Genomic DNA, 20,699 nt, shown 5'->3' with positions numbered 1-20,699 from the left:
AATTAGGCTCTTCTTTTTAACTAACATAAATCACTCCTTATAGGAATCATCATCATGTCTTAAAATGTTTTTAATTTATATACTCTGTATTCAAATTTCCACTCATATAATGGGTTGTCCATGTATTATCCATCCATCACCAATTCTCAAGATTTGGTGTTTGGTATGTCTTGTTGTGTTGTGCAATTTTTATTTATTTATTTTTGGGTTTACACTTATCAATGTTGTCGGCTCCTATTGTAACTTCTATTCTTAGCCTTTATTATGCATATTTTTTAAAAATATTAAAAAGAGCACCAAACTTTGTTAATGTTTATAGTGACTTGCTAACTATAATAAAATCCCATCAAATTAAAGCATACAAAAGAAACTTTAGTGGAAATCTTGTCGTTTTTACTTGTTTAGATTTCAGTGCTTTTCATTTTTTTTTTCTTTTCAGATGTATTCTCTCTCTTTCTGCCAGTTTCCATTCTCTTTCTATTCTTCTATTCCCACTTTCAAACTCCCATGAAAGATTCCTCCTGTTGGTCTATGCCATAAGACTTTTATTTATTTTTCTATTCAAGGAATTCAAGTTCCACTCTATTGGGTATACAATGACAGAAAATTATCTGAATTTTCTTGTGTACCAAATGGACAAATTAGGGTGTTTGAATAACTTTTGAAAAGAAATGACGTAATAAAACAATAGAAGTTCTTATTTATGGTAATAACTTTTTTGAACTGGAGGGTCCTCATCACCTTCCACCAAAGGTTGTCTCATTAATTCTTTGAAGATAGAATTTGGCCGTCTCTTTCTATTTTTCTTAATCACTCTTTTTAAACATGAGTAGTATTCAATCTTTCAAGGATGATGACAAATTGGTTATTTTACTTGTTGAGTTAGTTGAGCATTCATTATTGTAAAAGCATATGACAGTTGATTTTCAATTGCTGTTTTCATTTTCATTTTCAACCGTCACTCAAACATACATGTGCTACTCGGCATAGTCATGATATGTGATTTTCATATTTAATATGTAATTTATTTATTAAATAATAAACTACTTTTATAATTAAATACTAATTACAATCTTAAAATATACTTAATTAATATTTTTAGTGTTTATATTAACTAATAACTTAATTTTTAATTAGAATAATTTTTATGAAAAAAGTAACATTCTTGATTACGTTTTTAGTATATATTAGATTTTTTCATTGATTATTTTAAATTATTATTTATAACCAAAATAATAATAATAATAACAACAGCAACATGTGCCGAGCAATTAATTAAGATAAATTAAGAGCTACGAAAAATGATATCATGTACCCACTAGACTAGCTTAATTTTTAAAATAACAATATGCTATTCAGCTAATAGCTTAATAGTTGAATTTTAATTCATGAAGTGTTCTTTTTCTTTGAATATTAAGAAAAGTGAGAAGTTTTACATTTTAATAAATTTAGAGAATAATGAAAAGATTGGATAATATTAAGAATGAGCAAATAAATAAAAGAGATGAACCCAATTGATTCAGTTTATTTGATCTAGGATATACATATTCAGTTTGGTTTACATTTATAAGAAATTTTCAATTCAATTAACAAGTATAATTCGATTTAATTTTGAATTTATCTAATCAAAGACTCTCACCCCCATTTAATTAAAATAGATCAATTTCGAGAAAGGATAGCCATAGGCAATTTGCTGTTGCGAACAGTGATATCAGATGTTGGCTAATTACTTTGGTAAAAGCCCCTAACAATAAAAAGCATTGAAGAAGTATCAGATTGGCAGACTCTCTTTCTCTCTATAGCCTTTTAATGGACAATGACTTTACTATTTCGAGTGCTGACCAGCTTACGTTTTATTGTTAATCTGTTTGGGTGAACACTGACAGGCAAAACTCTTTGGATTTAATTGAAATAAATGCAAAAGGAACAAAACAAAAACCTATTTTAAAACAATAAGGATAGCAAAATAAAGGATACTGTCTGTGTTAACAAATTTTGAAATGAAATCAGAGACAAAAAAAGAAAATTACTAAAATCACAACCCTATGTCTTTTATTCTATTCAAGCACACAATTCTATGTTGAATATCTTATAACATTAATAAAATACAAAAATATTATAATTTTTATTATAAATATAATAATAATTTTATTATGATATTTATTGTTATTTTTTACATTTTAGAATTTAACCGTTGAGATGCCTCTTTTACCGCTTATTCTAGCATGCATCCTTAGATTTAGTTTTAATTTTTATTGTTCTTTTAAGATTAAACAGTTTTTTCAAGAAGTGGAGAGTAAAGACCATTTATTTTCATACTTTAAAAAAATTCTGAATCTAGAAAAGTTTTAATTTTCTATCTTATTTTTATGTTTTTCTATTTAATATCGCGATTATTGGATTAAATATGTTAAGCTAGTTTTTATAAATATTTAATTTAATCTTTTTATTTTTATATGGACTTTGTTATTTATTTATTTAATGAGTAATTTTTTTACTTTTATATTTTTATTAATTTTAGTTATTATTGTTAGTTAATTATCATATTAATCTAACAATAGTAATTGTTATGAAAATATTTAAATTGAATGTAATTAAAATACTATCTTTGTTTTGATCTATGTTGGTAGAATTTTAGTTGCATCTTGAGTCACTAAAGGAAAGACAAATCACCATCATATTTATTAAATTTAGGCTTAAAGTATAACAAAGAAATTACTAAGTAAATGGCTAGGCTAAATACTATCTTTAGCATATAGTTTTAAATGATAAGTATTTATATTTGCATTGCATATTTATTTATTGTTTGATTATTTTATTTTACTAATATTATTCTCTCAAAAATATTACTTTAAAGTGTTTAAATTTATTTTTAGTATTTTATGTTGATACATAATTTTTATAATAAGTGACCTAACAGTTCATTGAGATATCGACCTCATAGTATTTTACCACTTTTATAATAAGAACAATTTATACACTTGTAAGTACTAACTTAAACACATAACTAAGCTGATAACTAAAAAGTGCCCATAACTTTAACATGGTAGAATGTATATATGAGATACGAATATGAATACGATAATGCATCCCGTATGGGTTCATACATAATATCTCAATAACACATTTTAGTTTAACTAACCTTTTAACCTTAAATTTATAATTTCAAAATTAATCTTTTTAATACAGTTAGCTATTACATTATTATAGAATGACTTAAGTATTTAAAACTTTTGGTTTCAAAGAAGAAAAGTATATAAATAATATATTTTTTTCTAAATATATATAAAAAAAGATATCATTAAAAATAAATTACACTATATTCACGTGACATATATTAGTTTTTAAGTCCCGACTAAATAGATATTCTCCTATATAATAATATTTGTATATATAATCTTAAAAAATATATGTTATGTTATATTTTATTTTACTGAAATATTTATTTATCTCATTAATTTTTATATATAATATGATAAGATATTTATTTATATTATTTCTGATTTATATTATTTTACTAACAAAATTAAGTATTAAGTCCAAACAAAAATCTTATTATTCAAATATCTATTAAGTTATAACCTTCTTATAGTCATAAATTTTATTTGGTCCCAGAGTATATATCAATCTTACTTTCCAGAATTGTGTCATGCAATTATTAAAATAGCTGCATTAATATGTCTGTATTGACTGAATTCGTGCTTCTTAAATTATACTACATTTTAAGTTTGATAGTAGGTGAAATAGTGTAAATATAATTGTAGTTAGCCAGCATATTAAAGAATTTCATTGCAAAATTTTGAAACATTATTAAAAGAAAATATTGCTAAAGAGCGTTATTATATTTTATGTAATACAGTGAAAACCAATCTTTTTCAAAAAAAGAAGAACAATAGGGTAGATTCGGTCTTTCTCTTTCCTACCTCGGTAAAAATTGAACGAATATGGAATAATTATTTTTAAACGGGATCAGGTCGGATTCATATAATACTTATATTTATTTTATATATTTTAGCATAAAAATATATTTTTATTAATTTATTAAATATTTTAATTATTGTTAAGTATAATTGAACAGACAAAGTATAGATTTAAATTAAAATCTAATAAATTTTGAAAAATTATATATATATATTGAATATAATTTAGAACTAGATTCAGAGCAGATACAAAATAATGAAGTTTAAATTTATTTCCATCCCATCGTTAGTAGCGGGACAGATATTTTCCACCCATTAAATTAGATTTAGCTATAAAATAGGGGATAAAATGGAAATATTGGTATTTGAATCAAGGCAGATGGCCTCTCCTAAATTCATAATGAAGGGATAGTTAATATTTGAGAAACTGCCAATATTTCCGTTGTAAAAAATAAATAACTGTGGTTGTTTTTTGAAATTTTCCAGTAATATATCTAAAAGGTCTAATATCATTAATAGTAATAATTCTGGATTTGAGAAAAAAAAGTATTTACTCGATTGATGCTGTTATTTTATATCTTGAAATGATAAATAAATTCAGAAAAGCAATATATATATATCATCGAGCAGCACATAGAAGATAACAAAAAGGAATTCTTCAAAATCTTAAAAATGAATTTTATAATTTGAATATATGTGCAGAAATATAATGCTATAAAAATGAATAAAACTTTAATTCTTTTTTTTTTTTACCACATGTAAGAAACACAATCTAGGATGAAAGTAATAGAAGGATCCACCTTATCATTATATATGAGTGGCAAAATGGTCAATTCGAAGTAAATAATTTCTACACAAAGACCAGTCCCATTTAATATCGCGCCATCGCCATGTCCCTTCCCACTCCATTCTTTTCTTCCAACATAATTACATAAAACAACAGCAGCAACAACTCCAAACTCACCCAAACCAAAAGAAAAAAGAAATAAAACAAAGAGAGAATAACTCGAGAACTTTGAGCAAGAAAAGAAGGGTTTGCCCCACTCCACCTGCAAAGAAAGAAAAGAAAAAGGAAAAGGAAGGAAGGCAAGAAAGGGCGATGGAATGCAAGAGAGGTAAAAGAAAAGATTTGTAAAAGAAGAGAGATATATCATAATCGTGAAAATGGCAAGCGGATGGGTGAAATCACTGCATTGCAAATCAAGGGCAATGGAAGATGTCATTAGCCCCAGTCCTAAACATCACCTAATACCAAGCTCCAGTTGCCGCAAAACTTCTCAAAGCATCAAAGACGTTATCGAAACGGCCACCACCACAACCTCTGCTGCCATTGCCACTTCAAAGCTGAAAAGATATTCCAACCTCAAGACCCATCCCAAAAATCCAAATAAACCCAAACCCAAACCCAAAACTCAACCGCCTTCCGCTCCCCTTCCGCCTTCTCGTTCTCGCTCTCGCTCAGCCCGCAACCCAGACCCGCTTTTCCCGGCTCTCACCGAGGTCTCCGAGGGTCACCCTTCACGCAATGTGGTTCAAATCATCTTCCATACTAGCTGGAGCAACAAGTCTTTTCCGGGTCGGATTGAGATGATTTTCAAAGTCCATAACGGGTCAAGGACGGTAACCCGGTTTGAAGAGTACCGGGAAATGGTGAAAATGCGAGCTGGGTTATCCGGGGGTACCACTCGGGAGGAGAATGCGCGCTGCGTCGCGGATGGAAACGAGATGATGCGGTTCTATTGTTTGGGTCCCACTGGCGGTGTTCATGACACTCGTGGCGGCGCGTGGGTTTTTCCTGGCGGGAAGGGTTCTGCTATCTGTACGTTTTCCGGTAGCGGTGGTGCTCACGAGAGTGCTGGTGGCGGTAGTGGAAGGAGGGCTATGCTGGTTTGTCGGGTTATAGCGGGTCGGGTTTCGAAGCAAATTGAGTTTGAGTCGTTGATTGATGGGGGACTCGGGTTTGACTCGGTGAGCGGGGAAAATGGCGAGTTGCTGGTGTTTGACCGTCGTGCAGTTTTACCTTGTTTTCTTATTATCTATAACTTGTAAAAATACGTGGAAATTGCTTTTCTATTATTAATTTTCTTTTTAATTTTTAACTTCTCTCGAATTTATTTTTTTTCCATTTCATTTTACATTTATCAACACAATTTTTCATTGTTAATTTGATATTTTTGGACCGTTGATAGTCTTGTATGGTCTTTAATAGAAAAATTGGGTTGATAAATGCTAATCAATTACTTATCAATTTTCTAAAATCTGGTTTGCTCCAATTGTGCATCGACTGACGTTTCTTTCCTTTTGGAATTTGATCGGTAATGTTTTCGTGAAACTGTCGATCATGTTTGATCTAAACATTTTGAATTTTACTAAAAAAAATATATAAATTTGAAATTTAAAAGTAGGTAATCTTTTACTAAACAATAAATTCTAATTATTGATTTTAATGCAATAGTCATGTTCATTTAAATATAAGAGAATCTTAATTCAATTTAATCATTCTAATAACTTATAAATTCATCTTTTTTTTAATAAATTATAAACTTGTCTATGAGTAAATTTCTTTTACAAAATTAAATAATTTGATTAAATTATTAATTTTTAATAATATTGTATAATATTACATTTATTTTATTAAGAATATTTATTATAGTTATAAAATTTAATAATATTTAAATAGAAATAAAAAATATTATAATCAAAATGACTGAAATTTTGGGAAATTGAATGAAAATTCTTCATTTTAAATTTAAATTTGGAAACCAGAAAACACCAAGAAGGGAATTAACAACTATGATTAAAAACCATTATAAAATATATCATTCTGAGTTAATTTCAGAGTTGAGCAACAGAGCAAGTGACTACCACCTTAGGCCATTATTACTAATATTTTATTTATCACTTGGTAATTAGAAGAACGTACCGACCAACTTGCATAGTGTAATTGCGTTATGTTCACTTTCTCAATTTTATAAACATAATCAATATTAAAAGATTTATTAACAAAAAATAGGGGAAATGATCAATAGGAAATGAAAAAGAGAAAGGAAAAAGCACCTAACTAGAAGATATATAATAATGCTCAGAATCTTCTAAAAGAAAAAACAATAATAATAATAATGCTTGAGAATAAATAAATACTTTATGTTAGAACTAACTTAGTGTCAGTTAAATTAATTAATGATAATGTACCTGCACAAAATTCTTTTCATGTTACTATAAATATTTTGAAATTTCGGAATTCGAGTCATTTACATCCTAACATTATCTTACAGTCAAAGGATTTAATTAAAAATATCAAATCAAATTTAAAATATATAATAAAGAATGATGGGTAAAACTCACCGTTTTTAATTTTCAATTTTCTTGTAATTTTGGTGGAAATATTGAAGTAATAATCATGACCTTCTTAAAAGTAAATCTGGGCTTTGTAATGGAAATGATAGTTCAGTAATGATACAATTGAAAAAGCATTGACTATTTGGTGCCACTGTTTTAATTTCAGAAGTAGAGAAGACCCATATAAAAATTAAGAAACATGCAACATTTTTTACTTATTAAGAGATATTCATTTTCTGTTATATAATTTTTAAGATAAATAAGAAAAAGAATATTACGAATGATTAATATTATAAAAAATTTAGCCCACACGTAATAAAACGTGCAAAATGATACACTAAAATAAATAAATAAATAAATAAAAGAGATGGGCTGTTTATTTAGATCTAATTGACTTGAAATTTAATATTATGGATTGATATCAAAAGCAAAGAAATTGATTAATTATTAAGTATGTGAGTCAGAAATGGAATAGAATCATGTGAAAAACTGCATGAATATTGGAGTTAAATTATAAATTCTTCTGAAATAAGGAATATTTGGCATGTTTTTCTGTTGGAAAGCTTACAATAGGAAAAAGGAGGCATAATTAATTTGTTTTCTCATCTTCCTCCAAATTTGTAATCGAAGGTGCACATGATGCCTACCAAATTATGTTGTTATTAACTTTACATGTTGATCTTCATCATTTTCTCCTTTTCATAAGGGGCCGCGAACAAAGGTATAGATCTTCATTATTGTTTTGTACCACCTTATCTCCTTTATTTTGGATCTTAAAATTAGACACTATTAAGTATTCCAACTATTAATGGTTGGACATTTTTAGAAAAAGAAAAAAATAATGGTATCCGTGTATGACTTTGTTTATATTTTAAAAGGAAAAATATAAAATCTGAGAATATAATTTAACCTTTAGACATATAGAATTTTGCGATGTGTTTTATGACATTTTAGTATTTTAAGAGTTAAACATTTAATATTTTGCTTCTAAATATATTAAAACCATTAAACTACAATGTCAGATTTTATACTTTTTTCATATTTTAAATTATAAAATATAACAAAAAAAATAACATTTGCTAAATAAGAGTGGCTTAATAGTTATTTACATCGGTAGAAATTGAAAATATTTTGAGTTTGATTCTATTTTATTATTATTATTATTCATCAGTATTAGTAGGAGTTTATTACCTCTATTATCGAGTGTACAAGAAATGCATATAAATCCTCATAAAAATGATGGACAAATTGTAATTAGTAAAGGAGTTTTATTTTAAAAGGGTACTACCTATTTTAGCAACGACTGTACCTAAGTTTAATGCAAGTATAAGTAATGCCTAGTTGTCTAGTTTGGCAACATTTCTTTTCTTGTACTTGCTCATTTTATTAAATTAAACATTGAAGTTTCCATTTCTTATTTCTCCACAGTTATGATCTCCAATTTTGAAGAGAAATGATATATATTCAACAAACTGGTTATGGTTTAGGAGACTAGAGAAGAGAATGCAGTTGAATTTACTTCCCTTAGGAGACAATGAAAGACAGATAGAGATGGGTATAAGGTCACCTTCTACCGATAGGAACTTCAAACCTACAACATTCTACTTTTCTTCTTCCTCTACCTTTACTATTGCACCAGACATATGTACTGCTGGTTTGTTTTTCATAGATTCGGTAAAGTTTGATGCCAGTAACCCTTTTGTTTTACCTTCTAAAGCAGAAAGAAAACTTTATTCAAAAGGAATGTCGGATTAGAGAGTTCAGCTTACTCATCCCAACAATCAAGCTGACTGTATCATTTTATTCACAAGGGTTTTCATGCCTCGATATGTCTATTAAACATCTAATAAGTTGCTTGCTTTCTTCTTTTTTTCCTCTCTTTTTTATCAAGGAAAAAATACCCAATTTTATCTTGGAATTTTTATGATCAAAGGTGTTAAATTGACTCAAAAGGACTAATTTAAATTGCTTTTATTTAAATAAAATGCGCATATAAGAGGAAGTTCCTGCAAAGGTTGAAAATGTCATTTGCCTCAATCAAGTTGCTCCATCCATGTTTAGAATGACGAGGGAACTGAGGGTGAAGAGTTGGACCAATACGATGGTGCATGCGAAGCATGGCACTCTGTCAAGCCTGAACCCAAAAAGACAAACAAGGTCTAGGTAAAAGATAAATTCACTTTCCAGAGAGAAGAAAACATTAAAAGAAAAAAAACAGAGATTCCTATAAGCATTTTTTCCTTTCTCCTTTCTCCCTTTTTCCCCAAATCCAGCCCCTTGGCATAAAATCAATCTTTCTACACTACTAGGTAAATTAAGGGTCTCAGCCACCATTCTTTCTCAGAATTCATTAGTCATCGAAATAGTGGGGCTCAAACTGATAGCAGATTCCAAATGAGATGTAAGCAGCAATATCCCTCTGATTTACATTTAGTCAGGCTGAACCGCAGCAGGAGAATCATTTCTGCCATCACTAGTGGGATTCCACAAGTACATACAAAGGCTTGCCATTCAGTCGCTCCCGACCCTGCAAAATTCAATATTTCATAAAACAGTAACGCTGCATGTTTACTTTGTTCAGCTTACATAGAAATATGTTGGATCAAGATACATGTCTGAAATAACATCGTTAGGCGTTCGCCCTTCAATAGCCCCTGCTGTAAACGCCAAACCAGCAGTGGGATAGATACCGCCACCTGGAGGGCAGGAAGGTCTGGAAGCCTGACTTCTACCAAGACATGGAGAGTTGACCACCGGTCAAAGGCCCTCCTGGCAGCTTTCTTTAACAACCATGAAAAGTAGATTTTTAAATTATGCGGAGACCAGTTAGCAAATTAAGCATAACTATCAAATAAACTGAACAAGAGTTTCGTAACCAACAGCTGATCAGATTTCACTTGATTGCCTATTTGCACAAGTTAGGAGTGTCCAGCAATACAAACATTAGCAACATTAAAAGTATTAACTCCATTGCCACACCAAATTCATCATTTATGATCCAAGTCATGCCATAATGAAGCATCTGCAGGTTATGGAGCACATGGAGTATCGAGTGCATGACAACAGTGTCTGATATTTTTAGGATTTATAGGGAGCTCACAGACTCCTTTTTGAAAGCTTAATAAACATTTGTGCAACTGTATAAGGAACTCACAGACACTGGGAAAGGATATAGAAGCTTGACCATCAAAGATCTAAAAGAAACATGTCATCGGAATGAGGAACAAGAAAAGCATTAACACATGCAACAATGAAAAAACAGAGAGAAAGATGCAAAAATCTAATCAATAATATTCATAAAATTTTTCTTAAGGGAAGGGGAAGATCACCTTTAGGTCCGGTAATTCAATTACACAAGCGCACTCGACCACTTCGGCTCCAGCACGTTCTGATAGAGAATATATTGGAAAAACATTATTTACCAAATCAATATACATCTGAAGCACCTATATCAGAACAAAAAGGAGTATCTATGCGACTTTGCGAGGCAATTTCATTAAACCAGGTAATTAATCACACCAACAGTGTTTAAGTGTTCTAAAAGAAATCAGTACATCAGATGCCTCGCTATTCCCACTTAGATAAGGAGATTAAGACCAAAGTTTAATTTTTAAGCAACATAATTATGAGCATGAAGTTTTATACAAGCATGCCTCATTTATCATATAAATATGCTTCCATGAATCAAATTATCACAAAGAAGAACAGTTACAGCTTAATTTAAGAGATTTAATGGCGTAATTACCCAGTAAATTCATAGCAGCACACAGAGTGCCACCAGTGGCAATCAAATCATCAACCACCAAAGCACGCTCTCCTGATTTGACTGCTCCAACATGCATCTCAAGACAGTCTGTTCCATATTCCAGAACATACTCTTCTGAGATAACTTCACCTGAAAAATGAAGTGACCTTTTGAAGCAAGACAAAGGAAGTTATATAATGGATTATTTCTGAAGTTGGGGTAACAAGTTCGTAAGAGCCACCGGTATTAACACTTCAGTCTGATGGGTACTCACTAAGTTGGATGTCATAGGCATTATTAGAACATTATCGTACAAACTTGCACTCATCATAATTAATAAGGCATCACTAGCACAATAAAAATTTTCAATGCGAGTATTTCACTGAAACGATCACCTGTTAAGATCGTTAATAGAGAGATGAAAATAAGTACTCCATTATTTTGCTAAAAGTACAAATCAATGTTGCAATATAGCTGTGTGACCGTGTCATAGCACTGCCACACCAGATTAGAATAAGACAAAGCATGTCAGAGACAATATATTTTTTTTACCAAATGGGCCATGATAGAGACTCCGGGTCAAACAGTACATCACATTAATAATGCTGTACAAATTATATCTATTTTATTGCTCTCTTGTAAGGATAGCTCAAGCAACAGAGGCATAAGATCTAATATTAACATCATAAGCATTAGAAGTCAGCATCAGTTCTGAAATTATAGGGCTTCCAGAGATGAATAATTACTGTAAACTGAAATGATCATGGCAAAACAAATTGATATTGAGATGTACCATACAGACAATTAACAGTAATACAACGAGATGAAGGAGTACCAGGCAATTTCCTTGGTTTTCGCAGCAGGACGAACTTTGCTCCAATTGCAAGTGCAATAGGAGGTCCAAAAATAAAGCCTCGCGCCTCTATTCCTGAAAAATCAAATCCCTCATATTTCAGAAATACAAAACCTCAAAGAACTTCCAATTATGTCAATTACACATATTAAAGCATGTTTAAAAATGCATTAAAATAAAAAGATGAAGTTCTTCAAGTTTCTGAACCTCTTAATAAGTAACATGCCCTCACAATAAACAAATAAGTTCTATTGCTCTCATAGCTAGAGAAACTTTAAAAGCTATAGTGCATATCCATCAAGCAACAATACAGCTTAAAGTGATAATGTTTGTCTCCCGTGACATCAGCAAGAAAACTGTTTTCAGTATTAGATGGACAAAAGTCAGTATCACAAACTGTACTGAATCACCACTACTGCCCATGCGAAGAGAAGGGGAAAAAGAAAACAAAAGGAAGAAATATGTGAAAATGCAGCTGCAATAAACGCCAGGGTTTTTTACCTTCTGTGTATTAACCTGAGAATGCAGATATTAAAATGTAAGATGCATAATAAATTTGATAGCTAGAACGTAATAAATTTATGCATAACATCTTCTTTTTAGGACAGAAGAATCAAGAATTTCCAACAGTTGAACCCACTGTCCAGCATCAATGGCAAATATTGTAGTTAATTTCTAATCCAACAAGAGTTATGGATTACGCACAGGGGAAATATATAACCTTCCCCACCAAAGTCCATCTTATTACTGTAGAACATGTTATCGGAAAAGGCCTGTAGATGAAGCACCTACCCAAAAATTACATGGAACTACAAGGACTCAAGGGCTGTTATAGCCAGATAATTGGATAAGTAAATTTTAACCAGAAAGCCACAAACCAAGAGCTGTCTTCACCAAACATTTGTCAAGAAAAAAGAGTCATATTTGCAACAAATAAATATACCACAATAATTTAAAATAAGCTTGATAAGGGTTCTGAAATTCTTTAAGTTTCAGATAATTCAAAACTAACAGGCTGCACTTTACAAAAGACAATAATACGTTGTGATTATATTTAAGCATGATGGTTAGGATAGAGTTTCCTCGAGTGTGACATACACCTATTAATGCATTTACTGAACTAAGTCTTTCACTGACCAAACCTGTAAGCACATGCTCTGGACCTAATCCAGTGGATAACATCAACTAGTCAGACAAACGATAAAGAACGTCCAGAAATCTTTATCAAAGAGGAAAACGCCACAAATTCGCCATGCGAGTATAATTTGAAGAGAAGATTCCACATAATATATAAAGTTTCTACTAAACACAAGAAGACAACAGACATCCAGATGAGCACATAAAGAGACAGATTTTAATGCCACACATTAGGACAAAACACATATATACTAAATGTTGACCAAATCCTCTGTGATCCAAATATATAATTAAAATGAGGACCAAGGCCACTATAATGATGAGATCATGAAAACTTTTCACCTTGACACAAGTTTGTGGGAGTAATAGGACTATCTTTGGAGTTTTGCTACTAGTTGTAAATGCCAGACAACACATTATGTGTAGTCAGATAATACAAATTTGGGCAAATCCACAAGGGATGCTGATATGCAAGCAAATCAGTAAATAACTAGCAATTAAGTCGCACTAGTTCAAACTAAACTGAAGAGGAACATAACCAACTTACAAAATCACCAAATGAAAACTAAAAAGAAGAAAATGAGAACAAGCCCACTACAGTAAACACAATAATTCATCATTCAAAACCCTTCAAAGCCACTTATTTTAGAGGAGAAATTGGTAACCAAGCTGGCATATGGATGAAACAAAAAAGGCATGATGAAGAAATTGTATAGACATCAGGCATGGGATAAACACATGAAACAGTAAAAAATAAAAAAGTTGATGATTACAATAATAAACTGGGCTAAGAGTAATTTGCATCATTAGGGTCCACCCCTTTTCAACAAGGTGGGCATCCACCACCAACCACCATAAATCCACCATAAATCCACCAAAATCAGATCCCAGCACATGCCCACAACAGCAACAAGTGAGAGAGCAAATAATAGCCGCTCAAAGGGAGAAATTGAACAGGGAGCAATCAATGGTACATCCCACTAGCAAAGGTCATTAGTCAAACAAGAAATCACAAACATAGAAATACTAAATTCCAATTAGCATAAATTAATTGTTGAAAAAAAGAGAGACCACAAACATAGAGAAATAACACATGCACAGTAACTTCCAATTAGCATAAATTGTTGCTCCTCAGAAAGAATTGATAAAAGAGAAAAAGGGTAGCCAAAAAACTTATTCAAAAAAGAAAACAAAACAAAACAAAATAGTGCATTTTGCTCAGTAAGCAAATGGACCCCACCACCTACTTCAAGCCAAAATCAAAGAGATACAAAGTTGTTAAAAAGCCTTAACTACAATCTTTTAACACCTTCAAACTAAAAACATATAAAGAAAAATTAACAATTAAAAGAAAGAAAAAATGGAGCCTTTCTTGTGTTATCTACCTGCAACAACTGAAATGTTTTTCCCTTTGTATCTCTCAACGAATAAATCTATGGTGTCCTTGAAAGCTATGGGATCCAGTAATAGAGTGGTGATATCCTGAAACATGATACCTGCCAATTGCCAAGAAATGGCCAATTATCAAACTTTATTAGAAAAAAGAAAACCTTTCTTTTGTCTACCAATAAACTACAAGCATTAAAAGAAGTAAAGAACAAAACTTTGAAACCCAACAGCTTAAATGGCTTATTGCCAAAAGTAGGAAACTAACAAACAAATTAAAAAGAAAGAACAGAACTTTCAAAATTTCAAAGAATTGAAGCATTTATTGCTGCAGAATTTTTGTATCAAAGAAAGAACATGAGATTTTGTTATTTAGACAGATAAAGAAAATCCAGTAGTGCTGAAGAATTGTTCTTTTGTCTCTAAAATTCTTCTTTTTTTTTTTTCTCAAAAAAGAAGTTGCTATCTTTCTGCATTTTTTTTATCAGTGACCAAATAGAATAAAAACCAAAGGGTGGCCAGAACAAAAAAGAAACGAAACCTGGTTTGGGGAAATTGGGGACAACACGAATCTTAGTTTGGATGCCATGGATACGAGGATCTTCATCTCTGTGAGCCGACATTGTGTCTTATGTTTTCTGTATCTAACTATGGTTATCTGTGCTCTCTTATTTTTATTATTTATTATGTGTATAATAGAAATAAGTAGCAGCAATACCAACTGATATATGACTCTCTCTCTCTCTCTCTCTCTCTCTCCCCTCTCTCCCCCTCTCACTAACTCCTCTAGTTCTTCCTCCTCAATTCAAAAAAAAAAAGAAAGGAAGATGAAGAAGAATTTGAGAAAAGGTAGAAAAAGTGAGAAATAAAAGCCAAAGAGGAGAGAGATGCATAAAGAGGGAAAAGTGACGTACTTATAGAGAGTAAACGAAAGAGAGGAGGGGCTCTCTGCACAAGAAATAAAAGAATAGGAAATGAAATGGAATGAAAAAACTCTTTTCCATATGTAAAAAGAGAGCAGGATGCTGTTAAAAAAATTACCAAAAAGAAAAACAGCGAGACAGAAGGAAAATGAAAGTAAAGTAAAAAATAATTCAAAAATTCATTTCCCAACATTCGGTCAACTATTAATAAACACAAATCAATTGTTACAATCATATAGAAGTACGTAACAATTATTTTTTTAGGTTAAATTTTAACGTTTCTCAGTTTTATCATCTTAGTAATTTCCTTTATTTCTAATAATTAATTTAAAAGTTAATTTTTATATTTTTTCATCAGATTTTTTTGTTAGTGTATTTATCTAAAATATCAACTTTACTCTTATAAATAGAAATACTTTAATGTCTTTAAATTTTATCAAATCACACTAATAGCTCTCTGTTTTTAATAATTGATTTTAACATTCTTCTAAAAATATTAAAATAGTTAGTCTAAATTTCTAATATAATAATTTTAAATAAAAAAATTATAAATTTTATTAGACCGATAAATTTATATTTAAACTTTGGATGTTTCAATGCTTAAAATTTAAAATTATAAATGGTTATGGAAATTTGCAGAAATCAAGATTTATACTAAAATACTTTAACTAAAAAAAGATCTTATATAAAATTATATAAGAAAATTACATAAATAATATTTTATAATTAATCAAGTTAATGAATATTAAATTCATATAAAAATCATAATTTAATTATATACTTTTAATATATAAAAAAATTATTAAAAAAATAAAGCTTAGAGTTGATTATCGTGAGTGATACTAATATAGTAACAGTAGATTTAAATTGATATTTTAATTTTATTTAGAATTAATTATTTTAAAGTCTTTGAATTTTGTCATATTAAGCTAATGGATTTATCTGTTTTCAATAATTAACTATAACATCATTGTCTTTAAATTTTGTTAAACTATTACATTCTTCGTAAAAAATAGATGTTAATTTTCAATTAAAATTTCTAAATATCTTTAACAAATTAAATATTTTAACATCGTTAAATTTTATCAAATTATACTATTAGATTTCTATATTCTTAATAATTAATTTTAATATCTTTTTATTTTATTATATTAAACTATTATATCCTTTAACTAAAAATAAATATTCAAAAAATTAAAATACCAAATTCTTTGAAAACTTTCAAATACGAATTTACCCTTTATAAAGCCTTCTAGAATTTATTTATATATATAATATTTATAGTTAATAATATTTTATTGACTTAACTTAATTGTTAATAACTTGATTCATTATAAAAAATATCATTTTATAAATATTTTCATGTAATTCTATATAAGGTATTTATTTAATTAAAGTATTTTAATATAAATTTTAATTTTTTAAATTTTTTGGTAATTAAGAACTTTAACTTTTAAAATAGCTAATTAAATTTTAAATATAAAAATAATTAATATTGTTTAATAAAATTTAAATTATTATTTTAAATTTGTTAACATATTGTTTAAAATTTGAATTAATTACTTTAGCATCACAAAGAATGATGTAAAAATTAATTATTGAAAACAAAACAAAATTTAGGGATGTTAAAGTTTCTCAATTTATAAGGGTATAATTGGTATTTTAGATAAAAATAACGGTTGAATAATAGAAACATCTAACGGAATGAGGTAATAGTTAATTTTATCAAATAAAAAGGATATTATAATTAATTATTAAAAATAAAAGGAACTATTAGTGTAATATGATAACTTAAGGACGTTAAATTATTAACCCTTTTATTCAATATTTATCTTTAATTGAAGAATGTAATAGTTTAACGTAATAAAAAAATAAAAATGTTAAAATTAGTTATGAAATTAGAATGACATACTAGTGTAATACAACAAAACTCAGGGATGTTAAAATATTTAATTTATTAAGATATATTAGACATTTTATTCATATTTAATATCTATTTTTAACTTAATAATGTAATAGTTTAACAAAAATTAAAAAAATTTGTAAAGTAATTATTAAAAATATAAAGACCTATTAGTATAATTTTGATATAAGTCAAGAATGTTAAAATAATTTATCCATTTTTTTAACAGTTCTTACACGTGATGGCTCATAACTTATTCTTTACTTGACTTTTAAATAGATTAATTTACGAGAATTAAAAATTAATCGTTACTGTTTTAAATATATAATTTAATAAATCTAAATAATGTAATATAATAAATAACTAAGTAAATTATAACTTGAAATAAATTCTAATAATACTAAATAATAATTTGAGCAATTTAATATATTTTTTGGGATTTAATGTTTCAAAAGTTAAAAAAATTAATACAAAGTCATTAATTTACTATTATTTATGTATTTAAACATAAATAGATAGAGCCTATAGAAAATAAATAAATTTTAGATCGATTATTTGTTCTCATGTATTAAGTTTAAATATTTTAAGAAAAATAGATAGATCAAAGAAAACATAAATGAGCTTGGATTAAAATATATAAATGAATTTTGAAATATTTGAGGTTTCCAAATGGTTAAGATATTCAAAAGAGTGTAATTAAAACTTCAAAGTAACAGTTTTCTAATTGATCATATCGATATGCTTTTCAATTCATCGTCTTAAAAATGACTTATTTTGGAACTTTGTTATATTCTAAGATGTCGTAATTTAATATTATAATTTTTTAAATAAATTTATTTATTTATTTAATCGAAATTTATAAAATTTTGACCAAATCTATATAAAAATTTGATCAACTATAAAAAAATTAACATGTGACTTTTGTGTTAAATTTTTTAATTTTTGCATACTAACTTTTTTATATATTAATTTCTAAAAATATTTATGTAAATTTTATTAATTTTTATTAAATAAACATATAAAAGTATTGAAAGAAAAATTAAATCACTATAAAATTAGAACAGGTTCTTTAAAAGGCACTCTAAAATCCTTCAACAAGTAACTCAACCATACAACTTCACTAGTAGCCATTTCCACAGCTCTGTATTTTGCCTCAGCAGAGCTTCTAGAAATTGTTCTTTGTTGCTTTGATTTCCAACTTATGAGTGAAGATCCTAAGAAAATACAGTAGCCTGTCAAAGATCTCTTGCTTTCCTTGCAAGCTCCCCAATCACTGTCAATATAAATCTTTAAATTCAACTCTCACTTTACTCAAAGAAATATCCTTTGTCCAGGAGCCAACTTCAAATACTTCATAATTTTCATTGCTGCTGCCATGTGTATTTCAGCTTGCTTATCCATGAATTTAGTAAGCACTTATACTGCATAGACTATGTCAGGTCTAGTTAATGTAAAATACATTAACTTTCCTACAAGTTTTCTATATTCAGAAGGATCTCTCAATAAGTTTTCATCTGTATGAACTAATTGATGACTGACTTCCATAGGTATATTAGATGGTTTTGCACCCAGCACACCAACCTCCTGTAGCAACTCCAAGACATACTTCCTTTGAGACACCATTATACCTTCCTTATTTTCAGCAATCTCTAAGCCCAAAAAATACTTTGAATTTGTTACTAAGCATGGTCTTAACTTCTTGAATCAAAAGCTGACTATTGCTATCTACATTCACTAGCAAAGCAACAAAACCTATAGTATCAGACCTAGTGGATAAGGAATAGTCTGACTTAGATTGTATGAATCCATTGTTGACTAAACATTTACAAAACTTCAAATTCCACTGTCTTGAAGCTTGCTTGAGACCATAGAATGACTTATTGAGTCTGTAAACCAATTGTCCTTCACCAATCTTACCAGATTCTGATATGACCTCCCTCTGAAGCTGGTCTCCTTGAGGAATATCCATGTAAATTTTCTCAAAAAGGTATCCTTTCAAGAAAGCATTATTGATGTCCAATTGAGCTAAAAACCACCCCTGTGTGGTTGCCAAACACAAGAAAACTCTGACAGTAGTGTGTCCCATCAGACATATACTTAGTTTTCAAGACCCACTTACAACCAATATGTCTCTTTCCAGGAGGCAACTGAACAATAGTCCAAGTGCCATTCTGTTGTAACGCATCTAATTCAAGTTTCATAGCTGCTTTCTAGTGATCAAAGTTAATGGCTTGCTCAAAAGTAGTTGGATTATATTGATATGAGATAGCATAAATGAAGTTTAGATAGGATGGTGAAAGTTTGGAGTATGATAAAACATCAAATAAGAGGTAAGGTGTATAAACAAAATTTGCTACATTGGGAGAACCAACAAGGTGTGAGATGTTATGGTGGAAATCTCTGAGATATGAGGGAGTTATAATATGTCGAGTACTTTTCCTTTAGGGTATTGGAGAAACTCGAACTTGTGTATTAGAAGAAATAGGTAACTGCAAACTTGAGTCAACTTGAAAGGGAGAAGGTTATGGAACTGGAGAAACAGGCAAGAAGAGATTATTTTGTAATGAACCAGGAAGAAAAGTTCAAAGAGGATCAATAGTGTCAGAAGTAAAGAATTTTGGAAAAAAAAAAGACAAAGTTGGAAGTACAAAGGAAGAAGAAGTAGAATTAATTGTAAACTTCTGTTAAAAAATGGAAAAATGTGCTCGTAGAATATGACATCTCTGGAAATAAAACATGAAATATGTTTCAAGATCACAAAGTTTTTACCCCTTAATCCCAGCTGGATATCCAATAAAACCACACTTTCTACCCATGGCATCAAATTTTGTTCTATGCGGCATCAAGTTAGCAAGCATCCAAATAATTTGAGATGAGCATAGGAAGGAACTTTGTTATAAAGTAACTTAAAGGGTGTCTTGTAAGAAAGTAAGACAAAAGGTGTCCTGTTGATAAGGTATGTAGCAGTTAGAACTGCATCTCCCAGAACCTAGTTGGCAATTGAGCATGGAAAAGCAATGCTCTAATTACATTTAACACATGCTGATCTTTTCTTTCCCTAGTGCCATTCTGCTGTGGAGTATAGGCACATGTCATTTGGTGTATGATTCCATTACTGTGAAAAAAAGTCGGAAGGCTAAACTCATTCCCTTGATCTGTGCGAATGATCTTTATTGGGGTGTGAAACTTATTTTAAACGAACTTAAGAAAGTATTGAACCTAATACAGTCTCGGACTTGTGTTTCATTAGAAAAGTCCAGGTGGCCTTGGAGAATTCATCCATAATGGTAAGGAAAAAATGATTCTTATTAACATCAACTTGGGAATAAAAGTCTCATACATCCATGTGTACAAGTTCAAACAACTGTGAAACATTATCTGCAGAATGAGGAAAAGGTAACCTTTTATGTTTGGCTTTATAACAAGAGGTACAAGGGAATGAGGATTGTGGCTTAATACATTGAATGAGGGGTTTAAGACTAGGAAATTTAAC

At 29.4% G+C, this 20,699-nt stretch overlaps 2 protein-coding genes across 5 annotated transcripts; one reads left to right on the top strand and one right to left on the bottom strand.

Annotated features, from left to right (window-relative positions):
• The first annotated feature begins 4,633 nt into the window (after positions 1-4,633).
• On the top strand, positions 4,634-6,019 carry LOC8279638. The gene has a single exon (XM_002529735.4). It carries the CDS (start codon positions 5,085-5,087, stop codon positions 5,967-5,969), a length of 885 nt encoding a protein of 294 aa, XP_002529781.2. The 5' UTR covers positions 4,634-5,084; the 3' UTR covers positions 5,970-6,019.
• Positions 6,020-9,215: 3,196 nt separating this feature from the next.
• Positions 9,216-15,344, bottom strand: LOC8279639 (adenine phosphoribosyltransferase 3). 4 transcript variants are annotated; one of them, XM_048374984.1, is made up of 8 exons: positions 14,922-15,344; positions 14,380-14,490; positions 11,840-11,932; positions 11,005-11,154; positions 10,589-10,647; positions 9,871-10,039; positions 9,688-9,786; positions 9,216-9,393 (listed from the first exon to the last, which is right to left on the bottom strand). In XM_048374984.1, the coding sequence occupies exons 1-8, from the start codon at positions 15,001-15,003 to the stop codon at positions 9,317-9,319; spliced, it is 840 nt and encodes a 279-aa protein (XP_048230941.1). In that variant the 5' UTR covers positions 15,004-15,344; the 3' UTR covers positions 9,216-9,316. The 4 variants fall into 4 exon arrangements, with proteins under 4 accessions (XP_048230941.1, XP_015581225.1, XP_048230942.1 ...); XM_015725739.3 differs by lacking the exon at positions 9,871-10,039 and having other exon boundaries at positions 14,922-15,334; XM_048374985.1 differs by lacking the exons at positions 14,380-14,490; positions 14,922-15,344 and adding an exon at positions 13,000-14,373.
• Between the last annotated feature and the right edge of the window lie 5,355 nt (positions 15,345-20,699).

Source organism: Ricinus communis, chromosome 5 (assembly GCF_019578655.1).
Source record: "Ricinus communis isolate WT05 ecotype wild-type chromosome 5, ASM1957865v1, whole genome shotgun sequence".
Lineage (NCBI taxonomy): Eukaryota > Viridiplantae > Streptophyta > Magnoliopsida > Malpighiales > Euphorbiaceae > Ricinus > Ricinus communis.
This window is presented reverse-complemented; position numbering and strand designations above follow the sequence as displayed.